The sequence below is a fragment of the Enhydra lutris genome, unplaced genomic scaffold (genome assembly GCF_002288905.1).
Source record: "Enhydra lutris kenyoni isolate GAN:26980312 unplaced genomic scaffold, ASM228890v2 scaffoldscaffold60, whole genome shotgun sequence".
In the NCBI taxonomy this organism is placed as follows: Eukaryota; Metazoa; Chordata; class Mammalia; order Carnivora; family Mustelidae; genus Enhydra; species Enhydra lutris.
In genome coordinates, this window is record NW_019154144.1 from 1,711,058 (window position 1) to 1,735,713 (window position 24,656).

Here is a 24,656-nt window from a genome sequence, read left to right on the forward strand (position 1 = left end):
TTTTCGCTTTTAATCTTCTTTCGCTATTGTTAGAACTTTTCCATACATGTGTTTCATTTGGCACTGAAATATATAAAAATAACTCAGTAAACAATAGGATAATAATTTGCTCTGAGGAGAAAGCATAAAGAATATAGAAAAAAGGAAGCAATAAAATATTTCATAACTTCATTGTCCATGAATAGCCTCTAATATGTATGAGCATAGTTCCTTCCAGTCTTTTTCTGTACAGGTAGGGAAATTTTTCATACTTAGATTGAAGCTTTATATATCATTCTGGATCTTGCTTTTTTTCAGGTAACTATATCCCAAGCATTTTGCAATGTCATGATAAATATATGAAAATGCTGCTTTTAGTGATATTACAAAAACTTTATATTGATTTACCCTAATTTGTAGAACTGTTTTATCTCCTGTTCATTTAAATTGTGTTCAGTGTTTCAATATCATGAAACAATTAATTGCAATAAACTTATTTTGCAAAAACACATTTTGTTGGGTTTGTCAGGACCCCCGAGGGCTTGATGATTTCCTAGAAGTACTCACTGGACCCAGAGGTTGCTTTATTTCTTGTTACAATTTATAGCAGTGAAAGGATCCAGAGAAGAAAGAAAGAAGGAAGGAAGGAAAGAAAGAAAGAAAAGAAAAGAAAAAAGAAAAGAAAAGAGGGGACGGGAGGGCAGGGGAGAGGAGAGAAGAAAAAGCAAAGGGAGAAAATTCATGGGGCAAAGTTCAGAAGAAACCAGACACAAGCTTCCAAGAATCCCTTCAGTGGAATATCACGGATGTGTTTAATTGCTCCCACAGTGATGTGTAATAGCATAGCACCTGAGCCTGATTGTACAGGGATTTTATTATGGGTCAGTCACAGAGATGTACCACCTGCTGAATGTGCAAACCATCTAGGCAAACTGGTCAGAGTGTGACTCAAGGCTTCATGAAGGCTTAGAGAACACTTTATCAGTCAGAACATTCCAAAGGCTCCGCTTGCAGGAGCTGGCCAAGGGCCAGTCTATTAAGACAGGCCCTTCCTGAGAATGGGCAGTGTTTGAGCAGTCCAAGTCTGCTACATGAATCCATTCCCATGCATGTGTGTTCTTACGATAGGTTCCTAAAAGTGGGAATACTGAGTCTCACTGGAATATGGCTTTACACATGACATATTTTGACTAGTAGCTATTTCTTATAGCCATAAGTCAATTAAATCAATGATACAATATTAAATAGGAATTGTTTGAAGAGATTTTTTTAATTGAAACTAAAATAATATGATCTAGGAGTGCCTTTATGGAATCTTCCTCAATAAGCAAGAGTTTAGAGAAGCCATAGAAGGAAATGGCTAGCATATGCATAGTCTGGTTCTCCCAAGGGAGAGTTGTCTCAGTTTAATTTATGATGGCAAAGAAGTTGACATTAATTTGTTTTAAGTGCAGTATTCTGTTGCTGATTGGAAGGATGCAGAATGTTTCAGATACCAAGCATATAAGTAACAAAATTGTTTTTTAAGTCCTTTTTTTTTTTTTCTGTTCTTTTGTTCCTTTTTAAAGATCTATTTATCAAGCATCCTCTATGTACCATGCAGGATGGTTAGGGGTTGATATACTCTGCCTCACTTAATTCTAGAACTGAGGTTTGAAATAGTAAATAACCACCTCCCACCCACGGTCATATAACTTCTGTATAGTAGAGTGGGAATCAGGCTAGATCTGTCTGACTTTGAAACCTGCATACTTAACCTCTGTGCCATGCTCCTTAAATAGTCTTACTCCAGTTAATTACATTTTATTGAAATAACTACCATTGAAAATTACATCTTAGAGACTTGAGTTCTTCTTTGTAGGACAATGCTAGTGACCTCCCATAGAGTTTCTCAGACCTGCTACAATAATTCTGTTTTGTTTTGTTTTTTTAAGATTTTACTTATTTGACAGAGAGAGAGAGAGATAGCGAGAGAGGGAACACAAGCAGGGGGATTGGGAGGAGGAGAAGCGGGCTTCTGTCGAGCAGGGAGCCCAATGAGGGGCTCGACCTGAGGACCCTGGGATCATGACCTGAACTGAAGGCAGACACTTAACAACTGAGCCACCTAGGCAACCCTGCTACAATAATTCTATGGTCTACCCATGCCCTTCCTTCCCTGGGTTTTCAGACATAGGCTGTGAGCTAGTGCGCTGTACTAAATATGGTTGGAGCTGTAAAATATGACCCACTCCCATAATATTGTCTTCCTGTTAAGTTAATCATGATCATTACTTCATAGACATCAGTGCAATGACAAAAGCAAGTTGTAGATTGAATGCTCATGATTTAAAAAAAAAAATGAATATCTTATCAATGAGTATGCAAAAGTTAGGTTCCTGAGAGTTTTAGAAATGTAGCCTTGGTTTTTCAATAGTCCTTTTTTCTCAAAATTCTCATGAAAAGTTTTTCTCTGGTTCATTTCAAATACAAAATCTCAACAGTGCCTTGATCCCTATAATTTTACATCAATAACTTCACTCGTTGACTCTTCAAACTGGTTTGCAATTGTTGTAGCAAAGAGGAAAATACTTTCAGTTGAAAATATTGATCTGAAGATCGATTACTTCTTGGTCAATATGCATTCTGATTCTGTTGTTGACATGATATATTATAGAAAATAAAATTACTTTATTCAGCCTAAGGTATGGAAGGATTTCCTGTTGTTATATAGAAAAGGAACAGTTGGTAGCTTGTTGTCTGAGGGGAAAAATGTCTGGGAATACTGAGGTGTTACTCTGCAAGCTACAGAAACTCCACTTGTATTATGAAAATTCCATTTTATGATTTTAAAAGCAGACTGTTATTTCTGAATTAAATTCCACAAGTTTAAGTATTTCCAGGGAGACTATCATTTAAAAATCTAAGTATTTTGTCCACGTTCTTATAGTGTGTGTTTACTGAGCCTTCGATATGCATGTGGGCCAGAGAGAGCTACTCACCCAGATGCTCCCACCATCCCTCCAGTCTGGCCAAATATTACTTCTCTTTTCTGAGCACATCTTAAATGAAGAGGTTGAGGAAGAGCTTGCTGAAATAAGATATTCTGCTTTAGGAAAAAAACAGGGCAGGTGAAAGGATCACTTCAGCTGCTACTGGAATCTTAGTTCTAGAAGATTTGAGGATTGTTCTTACTGTAGCCTGTGATATATGCTCTTTTAAAAGAAGTAGCTCCACGAACATGTCATTTTTCTGAGAGTGAACGAGTCATGGCACCTCACAATATGGAAGCTCATGTTGACTCAGGAGTGTTCGGAAACCTCCCAGGAGTGGCGCCTGAAGGAGGCAAGTTCAAAGCAATTAAGCTGTGTTGGGCTCTTCAGTATAGACCATGTTATTGTATTGTGTTGACTGTGTTCTCCCTGAGGCTGAGTCTCCATTGCAAACACAGCTTCAACATATTTGTCATTGTGAAGCCAACAGGGGAGCTGCAGTAGGTTGGGGTAGAGGAGTGTAGAGCAGAGGAGAAGTGTTTAGAAAGAATCTTTAATGGAGAAAAATAAAAACAATAAATTTGAGACCATTCGTTTGCATGAGGTCACAGAGACAGAAAAACACCTTGGGGTTGACGCATGGAATGTCTGGAAAGAGGGACTGTCTGCTTCATCATTGCTGGGTGTCCTAGAAGAACTGTTTGCTGCTCTTCCTGGCCGGCAGTGGGGAGGTTCCTAGCCCCTCACAGCAGGCCAAGAAGTGCTGTTAATCACAAGTTCTGACATTGGCGTCAACTCACAGTCATCTGGGGGGTGAGGACAGGTGGAATTTGGTTGGTGAGCATCTGCTCTCTCAACAAATATTTACTGAGCCCTTTGAGTTGAGTGCTGTACTGGATTCTTGGGGAAATCATGATATATGAGACAGGCAGTCTTTGTCCCTGGGGATCTGAGGGTATAAGAGAAAAACATAGAGTGTGTACTTCCATGCTAAATTATTTAATTATACTTATGCCGTGAAAGGGGAATGAGTGTACAATGAACGCATATTATATAGATAACGTAGTGTGCTGAAAACACACAGACACATACCTAAAGGATCAGTAGAAGGTGGCAGACAGCAGTGGTGGGGAACAGCATTCCATGCAGGTGAAACATAGCAATTTCATCTTTGTCAGTGTTAGGGTTCCTGAGGCGCGCTCCCCTCAAAATCGTGGACTAGGGCTGCTAACAATTAGAACTGAAATTGAAAAGCAATGACACAGCAAATTTGCAACTGCTTCAACATCTTTGATTTTATTGCTGAGGCCACCTTGGTTTTAATCATTACGCAAAAATTGTCCCTTAAGCGGTTCCTTGGGGTGGTTTCATTTTTGTTGTTGTTGTTGTTGTTGTTGTTGTTAGGGTACTTGGATTTAGAACTCTTGATGACCTCATCCACTATTGACAGTTTAGTGGGCTAGAGTGTTGTTTACTAATTATAATTGATTAAATGCCATAGAATGATCCCATAAGGGGAAAGAAATATTTGTCTTCCTTGGCTGTCTTTCAAATTCCTTCATGAAAACAAGAAGACTATTATAGGCGATTTAGGAAGCATTAGGGGACAACCTATGGTCCCAGAGGAGACTTTATAAAATGCCACAACTCATCTCACTATTAAGCCACCCTGCGGGCTGGTGTGAAACCTTTTGTTTTGTGGTGGATGCTCAAAAGTAGGGCACAAAACCCCAACTTTCGTTTAAGAGTATATGCACGTATCTAAAAGGTTACGCACCTGGTATTTTGGCCACTCTGCTTGTCAACCTCGAAGAGCTGCGGGAGCTGGCCCAGCAGTAATGAATGCAAATGGTCTTTCCAAGAGCTGCGTTTTCCATTGTGATTTCTGACATTTATGTGTTTCACAACTCTGCCTTCTGTGCTTTAAATGTGTTGTTATGCAAATCACTACCATAATGTCGTGAGATCTCTTAGCACGATGAATGTGGAACTTTTATTTTTTATTTATTTATTTATTTATTTTTTAAAAGATTTTATTTATTTGACAGAGAGAGATCACAAGCAGGCAGAGAGGCAGGCAGAGAGAGAGGAGGAAGCAGGCTCCCTGCTGAGCAGAGAGCCCGATGCGGGGCTCGATCCCAGGACCCTGAGATCATGACCTGAGCCGAAGGCAGCGGCTCAACCCACTGAGCCACCCAGGCGCCCCGAACGTGGAACTTTTAATTACATGTCAGTGTTTAAGACTTTCCATTTTTCTCTAGATTTGTGTATTCTACTGGCTAGCTTACATTGGTGAACTGCCTCATACTAATTATGATCTTCATGGGGAGTAGAAAAAAATGCAAATATAAGAAAGAGACAAATGCCAGTCATCCATTTTCTAATATAACTGAAGAAGAATGGCATACTTCTTGGACATTACAAAGTGTTCAGATCTTTTATTTTTAATCCATTAATCAGCATATTTGTATTTAAACTGCTTTGGGCCCCACACTTTGCTAATCAATAATCACCCAACCAGCCTAGCCCATAGGCATCTAAATTCCTCCCTGTCACTCTCCCGAACTGCTACCAGCAGCCTTTCACCTTTCTAAACACAGATTTTATCCTGTTTCTCCCCTGCTTAGGACCTTTGAGTGGGTCCCCCCTACTTCTAGGCACAGATCCAGACTCTGTGTGTAACCCAACGAACTTGACTTTGCTCCTCGGTGAGCTATAGGCAGAGACTACTCCAGGTGGAGTTGGGCCACAAAGTAAATTTTACTTGCAGCAAATGAGGTTGAAGGGAATAACTTACAAAGCCATGACTCCCCAAGTGGGGCGAGTGCGTTTCTTTTGTTTATGGTTAGGATAAATATTTAGAAAGTGGAGTCTTGTCCTTGCATGTAGAGGTAGCCATAAGGTGGTACATGCATACTTAGGAAACACATCTATACGTGCATCATGTTATGTTAATGAGTTTTATACTCTTTCTTGGGTGGAGATTTTAATATTATAATGAGGCAGAGGTAACTGTCAGACACCCTGTGGTCCATCTGGCCACCAGTGGTTGAGGCCACGGGTCTAGGCCAGCCAGAGTTCTTCCCATTCATTCCCATTCCTTTAAAAGATAGGGTTAATGTTCCTCTGAAGAAGAAGGGGGAGGTCCATGGAGGTCTTACTAGTGACCGTTTTAAACTCATTAACCCTGTGGGGTATGGTGTCACTGGGCCTGGCACAGGCCCTTCCTGAGTGTGCCTGCCTAACACTTTAGCCTTCTTTTTTCCATGACACCACATTACACTGCTGGTTCCCTGAATAAGCCAAAGCACTTTATGTCTCTGTGCTTTTCCTCATTCAAACTGTTCTCTCTATGATGCCTTTCTCCTTGCCCTGCTTCTCCCAATCACTTTCCAGACATCTGATTCTCATTCAAGATGACCATGTATTGATTGCTTAGCTATGATGAGTCCTCCACTAGCCTAAGTCTTGACCATCTTGATGACCACCACCATCATCATGAATATGATCTCTACAATTTATTGCCTAGTATTAAGTACTAGACTCTGCCCTAATTGCCTTAAACTCATGCTCTTCCTAAACACAGGAGCAGTACTGTGGGGTATCTCTTTCCTCATTTCTTAAAAATGATGAAAGGTGACTTTCCCAGTGTCAGAGTTACTATGTAGCCAACTCAAGATTTTAGTTGAGGTCTTCCTCCAAAGCCTCTTCTTTTTCTAACATCCTACATTCATTTATCTATTGGAAGATTGGTTGGTTAAATATGACATTGATTAAGATGTAGGACTTTAGAATATATAGTATCACAAGAAGATCAAGTAGAATTCCTCTTAAGAAGGAAGCCGTATTTGTTATATAAGGGCTTAGAGGAAAGATGAGACCCCAAGAAACCTAAATGTGGTTAGAACTATGCTTGTATCAGATAAAGAAAAGTAATTTGCTGGTAACCATGTGTCATCTCATTTATTTATGGCTTCCCTGAGGTTACCTGGGCCCCATATTGTAGGTGAGAAGCCAGTAATGGCCACCGGAGATAGGACTCTGAAATACAGAGTCCTCTGGCCCAGAAGAAACTCTGCCTCTTGAGCAGTCTACCTGGCAGGAGAGAGCTGGGGAAAGGATAGAGTAGAATGCCTGATTATTCAATATGTGCAACTTAAACCAACATCACAAAGTCATGCTGTGGATCTGAGCTGGGACAACGGGTTCAATATCATACAGGTCAAACCGAGGTGAGGCTCAGTGATGAGCAACCATGATAATAACTGTCAGCGCTTGTTGAGTACTTACTGTATACTTAGCCATACCCATCATCTCATTTCTCATAGATAACCTATGATACATAGGTACTCTTCTTAATCCTATTTTCTAGATTAGGAAGCTGGAATAGAGAAATCAAGTAATTTGCCCAAAGCAACAAAACCAGAGGTCAAGGTTGAATTCAAGCCTGGACAGCAGACTGCAAAGCTCTCACTTGCACCTGGTGCCCATTTTGTAGCCCTGGTTCTGGGTAATTCTGACAGTGAGTGGCCCCCTTCACATGGCAGCTGTGACCAACACCATCCACCAGAGGACCAGCCTGCTCTGGCTGCCAGCACGCAGCACGTTTTTGCACATGACCTGGGGTGGGGGTGGGGGTGGAATTCTAGGACCTTTATTTGAAATTTTAAAATTTGATCTTTTTTTTTTTTAACTGGCTATACCTCTTTAGGTTTTAAAAAAATGAAAGCCACCTTAGACATTTCTTTCTCCATGTAATTTTTCCAGTGAATGGAACAACTTTATTAATAAACTACAGTAAATTTCTATCATGTAGAATTTGGACAGCAGAGGAACTAGGGAATAAGTTTTGAAGTTAGATGCAGATTCCGGTTGTGGTCACACTTCTAATAGCTATGTGACCTTGACTTAATTATTGAACCCTTCTGACCTTGGATATCTCACTGGAGAAAAGGGAATAACAGCAACCTCATTCACTAATGATTTCATACACCAGTACAGTGCTTATAATCTATAGATTCTAGACAAATACCTATAATAATTAAGTATTAACTTGTTAGTACTGTTAGTAAGTACTGTTTTTTGGCGTGCTTAAAAGTGCCTGGCATTATGGTAAACACTTTTAAGGCACTATACCATTGTATTCTTCCCTAGTGTTGGAGGCTACGGTTATTATTTCCCATTTTACACCTGAGGAAACAAGGCTCAGAGAGTTTAAGAAACTTGCCTGAGGTCACACAACTAAGCAAACAATAGAGGTGAGCATCAGGGCCCTAAACAGATATGCTAATGTAAAATACAACCTCCTCCCCATTATGTCTTCTTCCTACTTCCAACTCCAACTTCTTTTTCTTTTTTTCCAACTTCAAAATAATTTGTTTTAAGATTTTTTAATTTATTTGACAGAGAGATCACAAACAGGCAGAGAGGCAGGCAGAGAGAGGGAGGGGGAAGCAGGCTCTCCACTGAGCAGAGAGCCCGATGCAGGGCTCAATCCCAGGATCCTGAGATCATGACCCAAGCCAAAGGCAGAGGCTTAACCTACTGAGCCACCCAGGTGCCCCTAAAATAATTGGTATTTTTAACCACATTTCCTGGTTTTAGAATGTCTATCTCTCAATTTTGAGTTAAGCTACAAAATTAGTAATAGTTTCCATTTGAAAAATATTGTAGATGAATATTCTCATGAAAGATGATCTTAACATATTAAGTTCTTTTTAAAAGGTTACAAAATTATATTGGAACTCGTACAAGTCAGTGCAAAACAAAGCAGGCAAAAAAGGAACAAAGGACTTGACCAATATTCCACAAAAGAAAAAAAGCAAATGTCCCGTACATATCTGAAAAGGGTGTTGAACTGCATCGGTAACCAGGAGGATGCAGTTCAAATCACAGTGGGATGTACACACATCAGAACAGCAACCTTTTAAAATCTGACCTTCCCTAGGGTTGGTGAAGATGTAGTACATGACAAGCTCCTCTTCAGTCTATCCAGGAAACAGGGAAATGGACGTAGCCACTTTGGGAAACTGTAGCATTGCCCTACAATGTTGTACCTGACTTAAGAATTCTGTGTGTAAGTCTATGAGGGATGCGTGCACACACACACGCGCGCGCGCACACACACACATATCAGGAGACACATGCAAGTATGTTCAAAGGAGCACTGCTTATAACTCAAATTTCCATCAGAACAAACAGCTACCCTGTGATATATGCACACCACAGATCACTGTTTTGCAGTGACCATGGACTAGGGCTGCATGAATGTTACAATGGTCAACGTTCAGTACAAATTGCAAGACAGCAAAATATTTACAGTATGGTCTCACTGATAAAAAGTTTAAGACTTAGCAGACTTAGGATATTGCTTAAGAAGGCATGTGGAGTAGCAAAACTATGAAGAAGAGCAAGGAATCATGACCAAAACCAGCATGACAGTGGCTTCTTCGAGTGAGAAGGAAGAAGCTTGAGACGCGATGAGCTTTGGATGCCAGTAATGTCTGAATGTTCCAGTTCTTGACCCATGTGACGACTTCATGAGTGGTTGCTTTCAATTACTTGTTAAACAGTATGACTAAGTTCTAAGTAGTATGTCTCACAGTAGAAAGTGCTTGAAACTATTATAATATTAAGAAAAATATATATACACACATAACGTGGTCTGAAATAATGCATTTCAGTGGGTTCATAGTGGCTGCTGTTAGGTGAGGAAATGGCAGAAATGAAAAAAAAAGTGTATTTGCTCATTTTTCTACAATGCACATGTAACATTTTATAAAAATGGAAGTAACGTATTTAAATATTTATTGACATGTGATGACTGAGTCTTGATCTGTCTCCTTAGTCAGAAAACTTAAACTCCATGCAGCAGCAGCCGGTAACAGTTTAACTTCCTGTTTCCTTTGTGTGTTTTTTTTTTCGTTAGTCATCATTCCATTCGTTGGCAACCTCAATCTCATTTATAATTTCACATTTATAAAAAAGGACATAAGTACATATGTAGCATATTAAGTATGTAACTCAACCATGGTATTTTTTAGCCTTGCATTGAATTTTCAGGGAAATTCAGAAATGCTGGAGGGAAACAGAATATTCATCTTGCTAGTGAAGTGGGAGATGCTGGCAGGGCCAGAGACAAGGTAGGCTGGACCCAAGAATTAAAGCTTCCAGTCTCAGACTCCACCCTACTGGCCTTGAGTGGGCTGGCCCGTACCCTCTTGTATCTTTGCACATGGTTCCCATCCTGACTGTACCTTTTCTTTCTTGGCAATTCTTCTGCATACTTCCATCTCAGCTCAAGAGTAACCTTCTTTGGGGAAACCCTACCCAGCTTCTCCTTGGAGCTCCCAGAGAGAAATCTTGACTCAGGCCTCCAGGCTGGCACTTGCTACATTCTCTTGTCATTACTTATTTACATGTCCCACTAATTGGTGACTTTTAGATGAAGGATTTTGTCTTTTCACCTTGGAATCTACAGCAGCTAGTACCATATAAAGTACAGTGGGGCCACACAATAAATATATGATGAATGAATGAATAAAGGAATGTGAAGGATCTTTTAAGGAATAAATAGTTCAGAAAATGAGAAAGGGCTGCTGAAGCCTGTGGAGTAAAACAGCAGAATACTAACGTGAGGGTACTTATTTAATTCTAAGTACAGCATGCTAGGAACTTTTATTTATGTGCAGAAGATGTTAGCTCTGAAAAGCACAATTTTATTATGCTTTCAAATTAATGTGAAAGTAAATCTTTAGGTCGAATGAGACAAATAATCCAGACCATTCCTTTCATTAAGCCTCACCTCACTAAAAGTGCCACAATGAGTAAAAAACCCTAATCTCTGTTTGTATAGTTTCAAAAATACAAAGTATTTTTCCCACTGCAACTGACTTATTCACATTTCCTCAGGACCTAAGAGATCATGCAGTATCGTGATGCCCCAGGAGAGCTGGTTGTTTCCCTCCCACAGATCTGTCACATTCAGAGCTTCATTCATTTTGTTTCTAACAGTGTGTAAAGGGATTTCTCATTACTCACTTAGGACATGCCCGTTTACTAGGTAGGGAGAGAGAAGTACAGGAGAAGAAATAAGAAGAAAATAAGAGATTTCAAAATGTCAGGAATCCGTCAGATCTGAAGGTTGATTTCATTTCCCCCAGAGGAAGAACATAATTAGTTAGGAATAATACCAACTCATTTGTTTATGAGTGTTTACTGAGTGGGTAATTCTCCTGTAATGTGTTGTCTAATGGGGAATGTAGACAGGTAGAAGGTCTAGAGTATAATAAAGGCGTGGCCACAGAGCATGACAGCAGCATCTAGAGACCTCTAGGTTGAGATCTGAAGGATAAGGAGGAGCAGAGCTATCTGGAGACCAGAGGCTGAAGGAGGCTGCTTCAGAATTCCATGAGAGAAGTGACACCGGTCTGAATGAAGTTGTGGTAACTATGAAAACAGAAGTGGACTAAATTTAAGAGAGAGATGTGCTTATATTTCACAGGATTTTGCATTTTATTACATGCGAAGAAGTGAGGAAAAGGGAGGAAATGAGGATGAAAGCGGCGTTTCTGGTTTAACCCTAAAACACATTTACTGAGAGGAGGCAGGACTGACACATTTTGTTAGGTAACAGGTTCAATTTTGAGTGTACTAAGTGTCCTGTGCATGGGAGATAACCCAAAAGAGACAGTTATGTATAGGATGGGTATATGTATGTGTGTGTGTGTGTGTGTGTACTTAATTCTATCGATTGACTGAATGACAGATATAAATTTGGAGTACAAATAATATGAGTTCCATAAAAAGGGAAACAGAGAAGTCAGAAGGGAGGAAATTGCCCGAGTACCACTTCAAGAAATTTCCCAGAACCCAGAAGATGAGAGTTTGCAGACTAAAACTACCAAGTGCCCAGTACTATGGACGCAAAAAGACCCACACCAGGCTGGGTCATGGGGTCGAAAGGAGGTAGGGATTTACTGGCCTCCAGCTTTAGAAAGCAAATGTCTTGAGCTGTACTTAGGTCTCTTAGTCTCTGCCCCAAATAGAAGACTTTCAGCATCTACGTGCTCCTGCCCTCTCCCCTGACTCCGCTCTGAATATTCTCACCTGGGCCCTATCCTACCGTCCGTTAGATTTTCACACGGGGTCAGACTCACCTGGTTTCATTGTGCTTCTGAGTACAGGTGGGCAGTTAGACCATAGGATTCATTATGTCTCAGGGCTCACTGGGGCCATTGCAATGAAATGTAGGATAAAAATGACAGCAGGAAGTCACAGGTTCAGAGCTTGGCTCAACCAGGGACAGGTAAACGGGGATAGGTTACAACCTCCATACGTTCTCTTTCTTCATTTGCAAAGTAATGATACCAGCAGCAACAGCAACAGAGTTTAGAAGTGGGGTAAAGTGAGATAATATATGTGGAAGCAAGTGCAAGCTAGTTCCCGGCATTTATAAACACGAATATGTACATTCAACGAAAGTATAACCTCCAAGACAGCTCATCCCACTGACTTTCACTGGAACAGTGCCTGATGCGTATTTGGTGCTTAATAATGAATGAGTAAACGTATGTTGGGGCTGGGGTGGGGGAATATATTATGTGATACATTCCTATCTAATGTTTTTATGCTTGATTCTATTCAAACTCTATAAATCTTCCCTTGAAATGTTCCCACATTCCATTTGTCTTATAAGTGACATCAGAATCCCTGCTCCATGATTGCATCATTCGTTTTTTTCCTATTTACCTCTTTTCAGTTACACTGGCTCTATAACAATTACTTGCATTGTTGCCACATTCGCATTTCAGTTTTCTGCTGGCCCCTCTCCACCTTCCTTCCATGGTTTTTCATGTTCCTTGTCTGGGAGTGGGTCAGCTTTGACAGGTGCATAGTGTGTGAATGTCAGACAGATGGGAGATAAAGTCTATTGCTGTGTATATTTCTTTATCCTTTTTTGTTTCCTATCTTTCCTTCCTTATACTGAGATTGACTCACATGCACATGTGGCCTCTTATGTGTGAGGTTCAGAGCCTGTAAAAATCCCCTTTGAGTTTTTTCAACGTGCTTATTGAGTTTTATGAAAACGTATATAGCATTCTTCTAATCATTATCTTAAATCTCTTTTTTTCCCCATTTCAAGGTGCTCTGAATGACCCATTGTCATTTGCCATCATATTTTGTTTCTAAGATGCCAACCTCATTCTCAGAGCAAGCCCATCATTCTCCGCTGGGCGGCCTTCCTCATACTCTCATGACTCCCAGGCAGCCTGGCTAGTGGTCTCTGCCTTAAGCACCCATGATGAATGGGGTGTTAGTTATTTTTATGATGTCAAGCTCAGGAATAAAACACCAAATGGGTCTTCTCCCTGCAGCTGCAATAGTCACTCATGTCACTGTGGAGGGTCTTATACACGTGAGAAACTGAGCTTTTACACTATTTTTCTTTTTTTTTCCCCTGAGCAACTGTATAGGGATTGCCAGGAAGAAGCCGTCAACTTAGACCTTTGGGAGGCTTTTGCTGCTTTCTATGTATGGCATTAATGCTTTAAGACCATTTGAATGGACAGTCATTGTTTGGGGTGGATATGATCAGTAACAGGGTTTCTAATCAAAACTGTGATCTTATCTTTTGATTCCAATGAGGCTGGCATTTCTTCCCCCTCCTGGCACCTTCTTCCTTCCTCCCCAAAAGCACAACAGGGCTCTGGATTTTGTATACATACGTTCTTTTATATAGCTCTTGAGTCTCCAGGTGCCTGAGGTACACAAGAATTAGCTTTGACCAATTATGAGCCCATAAGAAATGAGCATATACAGATCTGTTAAGGAGCTATTTTCTCCAATGGACCTTCTCAGGCCTTGCCTGGTTGCAAGTCCCCAAAACCTAATCAAACTGGCTTAGCCAAAAATGAATGCAAAAGGTCAGAAGGATTTGGGATCACGTAACTGAAAATTTCAGGTGATATTACTAATGTGAGATACGGCTGTACCCAGATCCTTAAACAATGACATCGTGAATTTTTTTGTTTTTTTGTTTTTTTGTTGTTTTTTTTGTCTCCTGTCCCTACGTTCCCCTCTCTTGGCTGGTGCCTCACAAAGGCTCTTCCTAAACGGAATCAGAGATAGTCAAGGGAAGCTCAGGCTTACATCCTACCAATTCAGCATCTATCAGAAAAAAATACTTTTCTAGTAATTCCAGCAAAATTTCTAAGTTAAAGGCTCTCATTATCTCAATCTGGGTTTTGTTTTCCTTCTCAAACCAGGACGGTCTGTCACGCCAACGTGATGCAGAGTTCTGACTGGGCAGGCCTGGGTCACAGACCCCCCTCCAGATCCATGTGTGTCAGTGCAACCCCCCCCCCCGCCCCGGCGCAACACATACATCACATGGCCCATGAGGAGGGAAGTGTTAGTCCCCCCCCATTTAGTCCCCCTTATGCGAGCATGGGTGCTTTAAAAGAAGCTGATCAGGCCAAACAGGAGATATCCACTAGAGGTATGTAGTCTGCACTAGGGGAAAGAAAACAGGGAAGGCTGAACAGGGTTTAAGGAAAGACAAATATTCAAGAGGAGTTGAGGAAATTAAGGAAAGCTTCATAAAGAAGTGATAAGGACTCAGGAGTCTAGGAAGGACCAAGAAATTAGTGCGCTTTTGGCGAGTTAAAAAGAGTTTCCTCATTTATTCATTCAGTTAGACACAGAAGGTATTATCATGGGTTAAATAATGCCCTAGTCACTGGAACCGCTGATTTTTACCTTCCATGACCACTAAGGCTTTCCAACTGTGCTTAAGTTAAGTGTCTTGAGATGGGGAGACCATCCTGAATTAGCTGGATGGACCCACTGTAATCACCGGGGTCCTGATAAGCAGAAGGTGGGAGCCATTAGAGAAGGAGATGTGAGGATGGAAGCAGAGATTGGAGTGCTATGCCTTGATGGTCGAGGCGGCCACACACGAAGGAAATCTGGAAGCTAAAAAATACAAGGAAACGGATATTTCCCTGAAACTTCCAGAAAGAATCAGCTCTGCTGGTGCACTGACTTTAGCCCAGTGAGGCTGACTCCATGCTTCTGGCCTCCAAAAACTGTAAGAGAAGACATTTGTGTTATTTTCAACCACTTGTTTGTAGTCATCTGGCAACGGGGAATAATACAGAAGCCTTCAGTGAAGAGAGGTGAGCTGAATGTGAGGATGATCAGGAATGGGCCAAAGCTGATGAAGGAGATATCTGGTCCTCCAGCCAGAGACAACAGCCCAGGTGAAGACAGGATGTCCCATGGAAATTACTGTCACTGCAGGGGCCCATGGCAGAGCAAGCAGAACTCTGGAGCTTGCGTACCCCATGCTGTTGAGTTGGGACTTGCTACTGAAGACCACGGAAAGCTTTAGAAAGGCTTTAAAAGGAAAATCATGTGGCCTCGGTAATGATTAAGAAAGATCATCCTGGTACTGGTAAGAAGGATGAGCCAGGTAAATATGAAGATGGTGAGAGAGGGGACTGAGAAATCACTTAGATATTTCCAGCTGTCCCAGTGAGAAATGATGAGAACTGAGCTAGGGTAAAAAGTGGGAATGGGGACCAGGCCTGATTCAGGAGCTGCTTTACGGGACAGACAAGTAGTGGCTGATGGAGCACAGAAAAGAGGACTTGCTGGCTTCTGGTTTCAGTGACCAGGGGAATGACTGACCAGGAAAGAAAATCTAGGAAGATGAATTATTTGAGAAGAAGAAAATGCGTTCCAGGTGGGGCATGGTTACCTGGTTTTCAGCATGTGCAACTTAGGGATGCAAGCCTGCTGAGCCCGTCAAGAACATCCAGAAGAGTGGATGGGAGAAAACTGAGACCCTGGGGCACCTTTCCTCCAGTACAGGCAAAGGAGGAAGCTGCAGTGAAGGAGAGAGAGACTATCCAGGGGGACAGGAGGAAAATCATGAGACCACAATCCACTCTGGCATTCCCAGATGCTCAGCCATCTTAGAGTTAGGTGAAAGCTCATAGTCCACTTCAGAATCATTAAGGCTGAGTCTGGATGGCAAGAAAACTGGAAAAAGTACGGAAAGCATTGACTAATTGCTGTAATTTTCTGTGCCATCAAGAATTCCCAGAACCACGCAGGAGTTTTCTAGGCAGCACTGTGTTCCTGGGGGGGCGGGGACTGGGAAACCTTCCATCAAAGTTGTTCTTACAGAATTAGTTGCATAGGCTCATTTTCTCTCCTCATCCTTTCATGGATCAGACAAATTATTTTCATTTTGGTTTTGGTTTCACTCCTTTTATTGTTTATTTCTCATTATAAAAGTAATATGTGGTCATCATAAAAAAGGGTAAAATAAAAAGTAATATCTCCTTAATCCCACTGCTCAGAGGTAACCATTATTAACAACTTGGTGCCTTTGTTTCAAATCTTCTTATATAAAGTATAGTACAGATAATATCTTGTGTTATAAAAATGGGACCACAGCTAGCTCTTTTCTTCATCACGGACATCTTCCATGCTGGTACAATATAGAACTACTTCATTCTTTTTAATGGCTGCATAAAAGTACATGGTATAGATATACCACCATTTATTTAACCATTTCCCAGTGTGCATTTTGATGATTTACTCTCCTTTATTATTGTGAATAACGTATGAAGTCTCATTGCACATAACCTTTTCCCTTAAGCACAGCAGCAAAACCCCAACAGCCATGGAAGGTAACACTTAGAGGTTCCAAAGAGAGATCTCTAGGAGCAGAATTGCTAGGTCAAGTATATCAGTATTTAAATTTTTGATAGAAGCAGCCAAATTGCACTCCATGAAGGATGAAAAAAAAATACTGAAACATTGAATAAATATTCATGTTTAATTTTCTTTTGAAGTAATGTGTTTAATGCATACTTTTGGCTTTTAACATTTCAACTCCCATGAGTCTCAGTAGTTTTCCGTATTTGTTGATACCTAAAATCTGAGCAGAAGGCGGGATGCGAAGAGTAAAGTGAGCCATAGATGGGGTCCTCTGAAGGGTGGGTCTGGCTTCAGTGGAGTGAGGTGATGGCTTTCAGGACCCAGGTTCCTGCCTTCTGTAAGCCCCCATGTGCCTGGACAGGACATCTTGAAAGAAGCCCAGTGGGAAGGAGGGGACAGGAGGCAGAATTGACTGAATGACCACACTGGGTCAGGATGAGTGTGGTCCTAGGGTTGACACTCACGATCCAGTGGGGAAGGCAGACCATAAACAAACAGAGGAGGGTGTCATGTGTTACGGGTACAATACATGTCGTGAAGAATAATGAAGCAAGTATAGGGGAGAGTGGCAGGTGGCAGGAGGGCTGTTTAACCTGTAGTATCAGGCATGGCCTCTCTGAGGATTATCATTTGTGCAGAGACCTGAATGAATGGATGCATGAACTGTGCTCAAGGTCTCAGGGGAACATATTCTGTGCAGAGGGAACATCTTCTGTGCAGCTCCAGTTAAATGGAGCTGAATGGAGAATGGGAGGAGGCGTGGCTTCAGCACAGCCTGCACTATAGTATGGCCGGAGGGAGTGAGCAGGGGCAGAGTGATTCCAATTGTGTGTTAGAGCTCTCCAGAGAAACAGAACCTGTAGGATATGCATACATGTGCATGAGATACATTTTATAGAGAGACAGACTATATAGAAAATATGTATGTTATAATATATATAATTTATGTATTGTGTAATATAAAATCTGTTATTATAAGTAAATACTTTATATATAAAAAGAGATTTCTTAGGAGGCATTGGCTCACATGTTTATGGAGGTGGAGAAGTCCCCTGGTCTGCAGTGGGCAAGCCAGACACCCAGAGACAACCGGTGGTGTAAGTTCCAGTCCGAGGTCAGAAGACTGATGTCCCAGCATGCAACATTCCTTCTTAGCCAGCCTTTTGTTCTGCTCAGGCCTTCAGCGGATCATAGGATGCCTACTCCCATTGGATAGGGCAGTCTGCTTTCTTCAGTCTACCATTTAAATTTAATCTAATCTAGAAACACCCAGAGTTATGTTTGACCAAATGTCTGGTCCCCCCGTGGCCCAGTCCAGAGGACACATAAAGTTAGCTACCACAGTGTCTGTGGCGTAGGCAGGAGACCAGATCATCTGGGGCTGAGCTGCTCGGTATGGTGGCTGGGGGTTCATGGGCCATTGTTGAGAACTCAAAATGTGGTCACTGCCAGATGTTAGAGTGATACCGAATATGTTGGGTGAAATAAAAATGTTATTATGGTTAATTTCACTACGCTTTTTACTTTTTAAATATTGTTACTAGGATATTTTACAAGATACAAGCTGCTCATTTTCTATTTCTGTTGGCTAGAGCCAGTCTCCAGGGCCTCATAGATGTGACAAGGAGTTTACAGTTCATTCTGAGTATCTTGGGAGGTGATAGGAGGATTTCAAGATTGGGAGATTGCTCTAACTTAGATTTGAAATAATTATTCTGCTGCTGTGGGAAAATAAGCTGCAGAGGACAGGAGTGGGAACAGTAAATCAGGTAGGAGGCTCTTGTGGGGGAAGACAAGGAAGTGGTGTCATTGGGCTCTGCAGAGGCAGCAGAGGGGAGGGAAGAGGGCAGCCCTGGGATGTACTCAGAGGAGAAACAATGAGCTTTGCTAATGGGCTGAATAGGGGTAGGGAGAAAAGACACAAACCAAGATGACTCCTAGTGTTGGGGCCTGAGCGCAGTGAGTGAACGATGGTGCCACTTACTGTGATGTGAAAGACTGGGGGTATGTTAACTAAATGCCGTGAAGCATATTGAGAGTAGGAAGGAAAAAAGCAATGGGGGAGAAATACAAGAGAGAATTCAGGCTTTAGAAGGGTTCAATCAACGGGACGAAAAGAGTCTGTTGAAAAGCAGTAAAGCAGAGGTGGTGACAGGCGTGTGGGTGGATGAGTAGAAAGCTGGTGAGCAAGGATGAAAGGGTAGTGAGGCAGGTCTGATGGTGTGGGGGGAATGGGAGCCCAGTCAGGCCAGAAAAGAATGAAAGATGGGGAGGTTGGATCCACATACCTGCCCCTCTCTCCAAACTCCTGGAATAATCTCTCCCCACCATCATATATCCATATGCACACATACAGATAAATCAGCTATAATGGTGCTTTTATAGAAAGGGGAAAATTGATATATTTGAACATATTAAAATTTAAAATCACAGTACAATGAAATATACTATAGATAAATTTCAAATAGTGAAAGGCTAGAAAATATAATTTATATAGCAGACAAAGAAAGGATTAATATCCAGAATACATGAAGGGTTCCTAATACATCAGTAAGAAAAATAGGCAGAGGATTTAATTAGGCTATTTTCAAACAAAGAAATGCACATGACCAATATGAAAAGACTCTAACTGTCTGGCAAAAGTGAAAATGATTGAGGCTTTGATGTCAGTAGGGTATGAGGCATGCAGAAAGTGTTAGCCTCATGCACTCCTGTCTGGGATCATAAATTTGTAGCTCCTTGTGGAAGACAGCCGGACTGTGTCTAGCAATACAGCAAATGAGCAGACTCTTAATCCAGCAAAAACACTTGTATGTATTTTTCCTGTAAAGATACTGGTCCCTGTGTGCAAAGAAACAAGTAGAAGAATGTGTGTTACAGCACATGTCGCTATCTAAATAGCTAAAACTTGCAAACAATCGAAATGTTCATCAGTAGGACGGTGGGGAAATAAATTACAGTGCATTTTTTGCCTACTCATACATGGCACTTTCAAAAGATCTATAAATACACTGATAGGAAAAAGATCTTTAAAAGTGTGGATAGGTAAAAAGAAATTGCCATATATGATTCATTTAGCTAGTCAACACCCGTGTTTGTATATGTGTAGATAATATTTGTAAGTACCTAGAAAGAGGTCTGGAAGAATAACCACCAAATCGCCACCAGCAGTTAGCTCTGGAAGAGGAATGAGGTCGCAGGCTTTGGAGAGTGGGAACTGGGACGTGTTCTGTATCTCAGGAACCATCCCCAAGCTTTACTGTTAAAATGACATAATAAATTGTGGAGGCAGGTCTGGGTATGTCCAGGTCTGGGTTATTTCTCTACTCCTCCATCCACAGTACTTGGCCTTTCTGACGAAGGTGATGTGAAGGTGAGGGTCCGTGGCCCGCATACACAGGGAAACGGTGCTGTGCTCCCAGACAGAAGAACATGATGTCCTTATATTGCTTATGCTCAGGTTACCCCATTCTGCCGGGGTCAGCTCTGCCAGCAGGTCCCACGAAGGCTCAGCTGCAGCTGAGAGAGCTCAGAGGCTCTCCAGGTCACTTCTGTGGCCCAGCTGCATGGAAATTAATTAGAAGCAGACCATGTCCCCAGTGGCTCGGGTCTAAGGGATGCCGAAGTCATTAGCAGCTGAGTTCGGCTCCAGCTTCCATCTGTGTCTTCTGAAAAATGTGTTGGGGCAGGAAGAGGCGGGCAGGCTGAGTTAGTGGCTGAGGACGATACAAGTTTAATTCCCAGATAGTTTGTCAGAGTCATTGGGGTGCAGTGACCCCCAGAGACAGGGGTGTTTTTCATCAAGTCAGACGCGGCCCCAGTGTGCTGATTCCCCTGACCACTGCAAGGAAATTCCCTTTGCTCTAAATGTGTGTGTCCTCCCTGGAGCACAGGGGGTGGTGACCATAGCAACAAATCAGCCAAATATTACTTTGTTCCCTTTGCCTTTTGTGAAGGCTCCCTTGCCACAAACAACTTGTGTTAACATTTCAATTATAACTAGCTCTTTTCCTTCTTTTTCTCTTTTTCAACTTGGTCTAGGATCAAAGAAAGAAGGACAGAAAGATCAAGATGTTAACAAACCTGCTGTTTCATCTCCTAAGAGAGCTGTGACTTCAGCCACCAAGCTTCATTCACCAGGTATTTAAGAAATGTGATCAGTGCCATTTGGGGAGAAGGCTTGGACTTGTAATTTCTTTGGTTCATGTGTCATTAATAGAGCAGTGCCAGCCCATGTGATGTGTGTGATATGTTCCAGAGCTTGATGTAACTACACTGGTGTGTTCTGACTCGAGATGAAATGAACCAGCTGTTGGCATCATCATCTGGTTCATGTTGGGGGAAAAAAATAAATGTTACCGTGCTACTTTTAAGCAGTAGAATCTTCTCGTGTAAGAGTATCTGCTATTCCGACAGCATGTAGAAATAGTTTATAATCGAAAAACAGACTTTGAAGATCTAACCTCCAGAGATAATCATATTTTCTAAAAAGAAGAAAAATTGAGAAACAACAGATATCAAATACTTGCGATTTCATCAATGGAAAGCATTTATTTACCTTTAGAGATGAATAAACTAGGTAACATCATTTGAGAGTTGAAAATCATTCATATCGTGAAAATTCATATTGTGAGGCATTAACCTCTTTGTAGAACAGAATGCAGTCTAACGTCAGAATGTTTTCTGTAAGCACAAAAATTGTAGCAATAATAGCAGTTACTGTTTGAGTTCTTACTGTAGCCCAGGACACTGGGTACTGGTCTAAGGTCTTTAAATGTATTAATTTATTCCATGCCTGCAAGACCTGGGACAGGCATGATTATTGCCTCTCCCTTTATATGCGAGGAAATGGAGGTGCAGAGATTTTCATTAATTTGCCCAAAGTCACAGGAAATAAATAGTAGAGACTCAATCAGATCCCAGCCACTCTGAATCCCACAGCTGCATTCTTAGTCACTACTCTATTAACCAGAAAGCCTGGAGAATAGAGAACTAGCTAATATTTCTGGTTAATTGAAAATGTACAGGAAAGAAGCCAAGCCCCACGTTAGAGGGTCAGAAGACAAAACTGTGTGCCTAAATAGGGTGAGAGGTTGGCGGGGGAGGAGGACCATGTATATATCTGAAATTTCCAAAGGGCCACACCCTCACTGGGTGAATAAGGAAGAAAAAGAAAATTCACCCATAGGACGAGCCTAGCCTCTTGTATCTTTGGCTCTGAGAGAAGGTAGGGACGAGAGACAAGTTCTCTATTAGGGATTCCTCACCCTCAATCCGCCGTGCCTCAACTTAAGAGCTAAAATCCATGCTGCCACTGTGGTCTGAAAATTCAATTTAACACGCTGTAGCACTTGTGTGCACACAGCAGAATAAAATGTAAACATCATTACACGCTCAAGGAAATAAGCCACCGAGTAAGGTCCTTCAATTCCGGGAGAAGAGAGTAAAGGTATTGGGTAATTTTTAACTTTGTTAAGTCAAACTATATGTGCTAAAATTTCTAGGATAATCAATAAAAGAGAGCATATAGTTCTGAACCAGTAGAGGGGGAAAGGTTAGAATGAGGGGTAAAAAAATATTTCAGTCAATGAAAGTGAAGGCAAAAAGGGGAGAAAGGAAAAAGAAAGAAGAAGGATAAAAGGAAGGAAGGGAGAGGGGAGAAGTTGAAAGAATAGAATAAGACCTTAGAAATGAGTTTAGAGAGGTCATAATGAAGGTCCATGAACTAAATTCCCTAGGCTAAATCAAAGATTTAGATTACCAGCCTAGATTCACTTATTGAACAGTCAAAAAGTATTTATTAAATGCATGGTATATGCTGTGAAATCTAGCTTTAGACTGCCTAAAAAGTATACACCTAAAATAGAAGAATATTGAAAGGTTAAACATGAAAGATATTTATACCAAGTAAATATTGAACAAGGGGAAGTGTGCAGTGTTACAGTTTCAAAGAATCTTTCTTGTGGTATAATTAATAAACCACACATTTGTAAAACATACAATTTGATACATTTTGACACGAATGCACATAGACTATCACCACAATCCAGATAGCAAACATATCTGTCATCCCAGAATGTATCCTTGCATCCTTATGTAATCCCGCCCTCCTATCCCTCTGCACCCCCCAAAGGGAGGTGCATTCTATCTCTATACATTAGTTTACATTTTCTAAAATTTCCTATAAGTGGAATCACGTAGTATGTGCTCTGCTTTTCTCTGGCTTCTTTTATTCAGCATGATTACTTGGAGTAGGCCATTCCTTTTTATTGGTGAATAAAATTTCAGGGTGCAGATACCACAATTTATCCATTGACCCATTAGGGATCTTTGGGTTTCTACCCCAAGGATTTGGCTATTGTAAATAAAGCTGCTCTGCATGTTTGTACAAGTCTTGATAGGGACATCTGCTTTCGCTTCTCTTGGTAAACATCTAGGAGAGGAATGCCCAAGTCATGTGGCAGTTATTTGTTTAAACTTTTAAAAATGTTAAAAGGTTTTCCAAGGTGGTTGTACCATTTTATATCCCCAACAGTAGTGTGTGAGAGATCTAGTTCCTCCACATTTTTGCCAGTATTTGGTATGGCCAAATTAATTAAAGGCATTGTAATAGGTATGAAGTGATATTGTCTGTGGTTTTAACCAGCATTTTCCTAATAACTAATGGTGTTATGATGTTGAACATCTTTTTAGTTTGTTTGACATCTGTATATGTTCTTGGATAAAATATCTATTCAAGGGTCATCTGGGTGGCTTAGTCAGTTAAGCGTCTGCTTAAATGATATCAGCTCAGGTCATAATCTCAGGGTTGTGAGATCGAGCCCTGCTTCAGACTGTGCTGGGCAAGGATCCTGCTTAGGATTCTCTCTCTCCCTCTCCCTCCAGCCCCTCCACTCCTGCTCTCTTAAAAAATATATATCTATTCAAGTATTTTGCATTTTTACTTGGGCTGTTTTCCCATTGTGTTGAATTTTGAGTTTTTATGTGTTTTGGATACAATTTTTTTTCAGCTACATGATTTGCAATCTCACCCCACACTTGTTTTGCATTCTCCCAGCAGTGCTTTTGAAGAGTACACATTCTTAAGTTTCCTGAAGTCCAATTGATACTTTTTCTTTTATAGACCAGGTTTTCGAAGTTATCTAAAAAATTTTTGTGTCACCCTAGGTCACAAAGATTTTCTTCGAAATTTCTTTCTGAAAGATTTAAAGTTGGGGCACCCAGGTGGCTCAGTTGGTTAAGCATCTGCCTTCGGCTCAGGTCACGATCTCATGGTCCTGGGATCGAGCTCCACATTGGGCTCCTGATTTCTTTTACTGGGCTTCAACTGGGTTTAGCTAGCTGATATCATTAGTTCAAAATCTTTCTTCTTTTCTAATGTGTACATTTAGTACAAAAAAATTTCCCTTTATTCACTGCTTTAGCTATAGTCCACAAACTTTGATATATTGGGTTCCATCTTCACTGGATTCAAACTGTTTTCAAATTTTCTTTTATGATTTCTTCTTTGCTCATGATTATTTCAAATTGTGTTTGCAGATATCTGGGACTTGGCAGAGACCTTTCTGATTTTATTTCTAATTTAATTCCACTGTGGTTAGAGGACATACTTTGGAGGACTTGAATACTTTTAAATTTAATGAGACATGTTTTATGAGTCACAACAAAGTCTGTCCTGGTGAATGATTCATACATACTTAAGAAAAATGTCTATTCTGCTGTATCTGTGTGAAGTGTTCTATGGATGCCATAGGTCAAGTTGGCTAATGGCATAGTTCAAGTATTCTATATCCTTACTGATTTTCTGTCTACAGGTTCTATTCATAACTGAAAAAGCTGTTGAAATCTCAGAGTGTAATCGTGGGCTTGTCTGTTTCTTGTTTTGATTCTATCATTATCTGCCTCCTGTGCTCTGAAGCTCTGCTACTAGGTACATAAACATTTAGGATTGCTTATCATTTTGATGAATTG

General features: G+C 41.0%; 1 protein-coding gene across 1 annotated transcript in view; it reads left to right on the plus strand.

Annotated features, from left to right (window-relative positions):
- LOC111158574 (microtubule associated scaffold protein 2) overlaps nucleotides 1-24,656 on the plus strand; it is a 586,722-nt gene that overhangs the window by 394,275 nt on the left and 167,791 nt on the right. Inside the window, exon 6 of the mRNA XM_022520694.1 lies at nucleotides 20,727-20,825. Within this exon, the coding sequence (XP_022376402.1) occupies nucleotides 20,727-20,825 (99 nt within the window). The remainder of the gene's footprint in view (nucleotides 1-20,726; nucleotides 20,826-24,656) is intronic.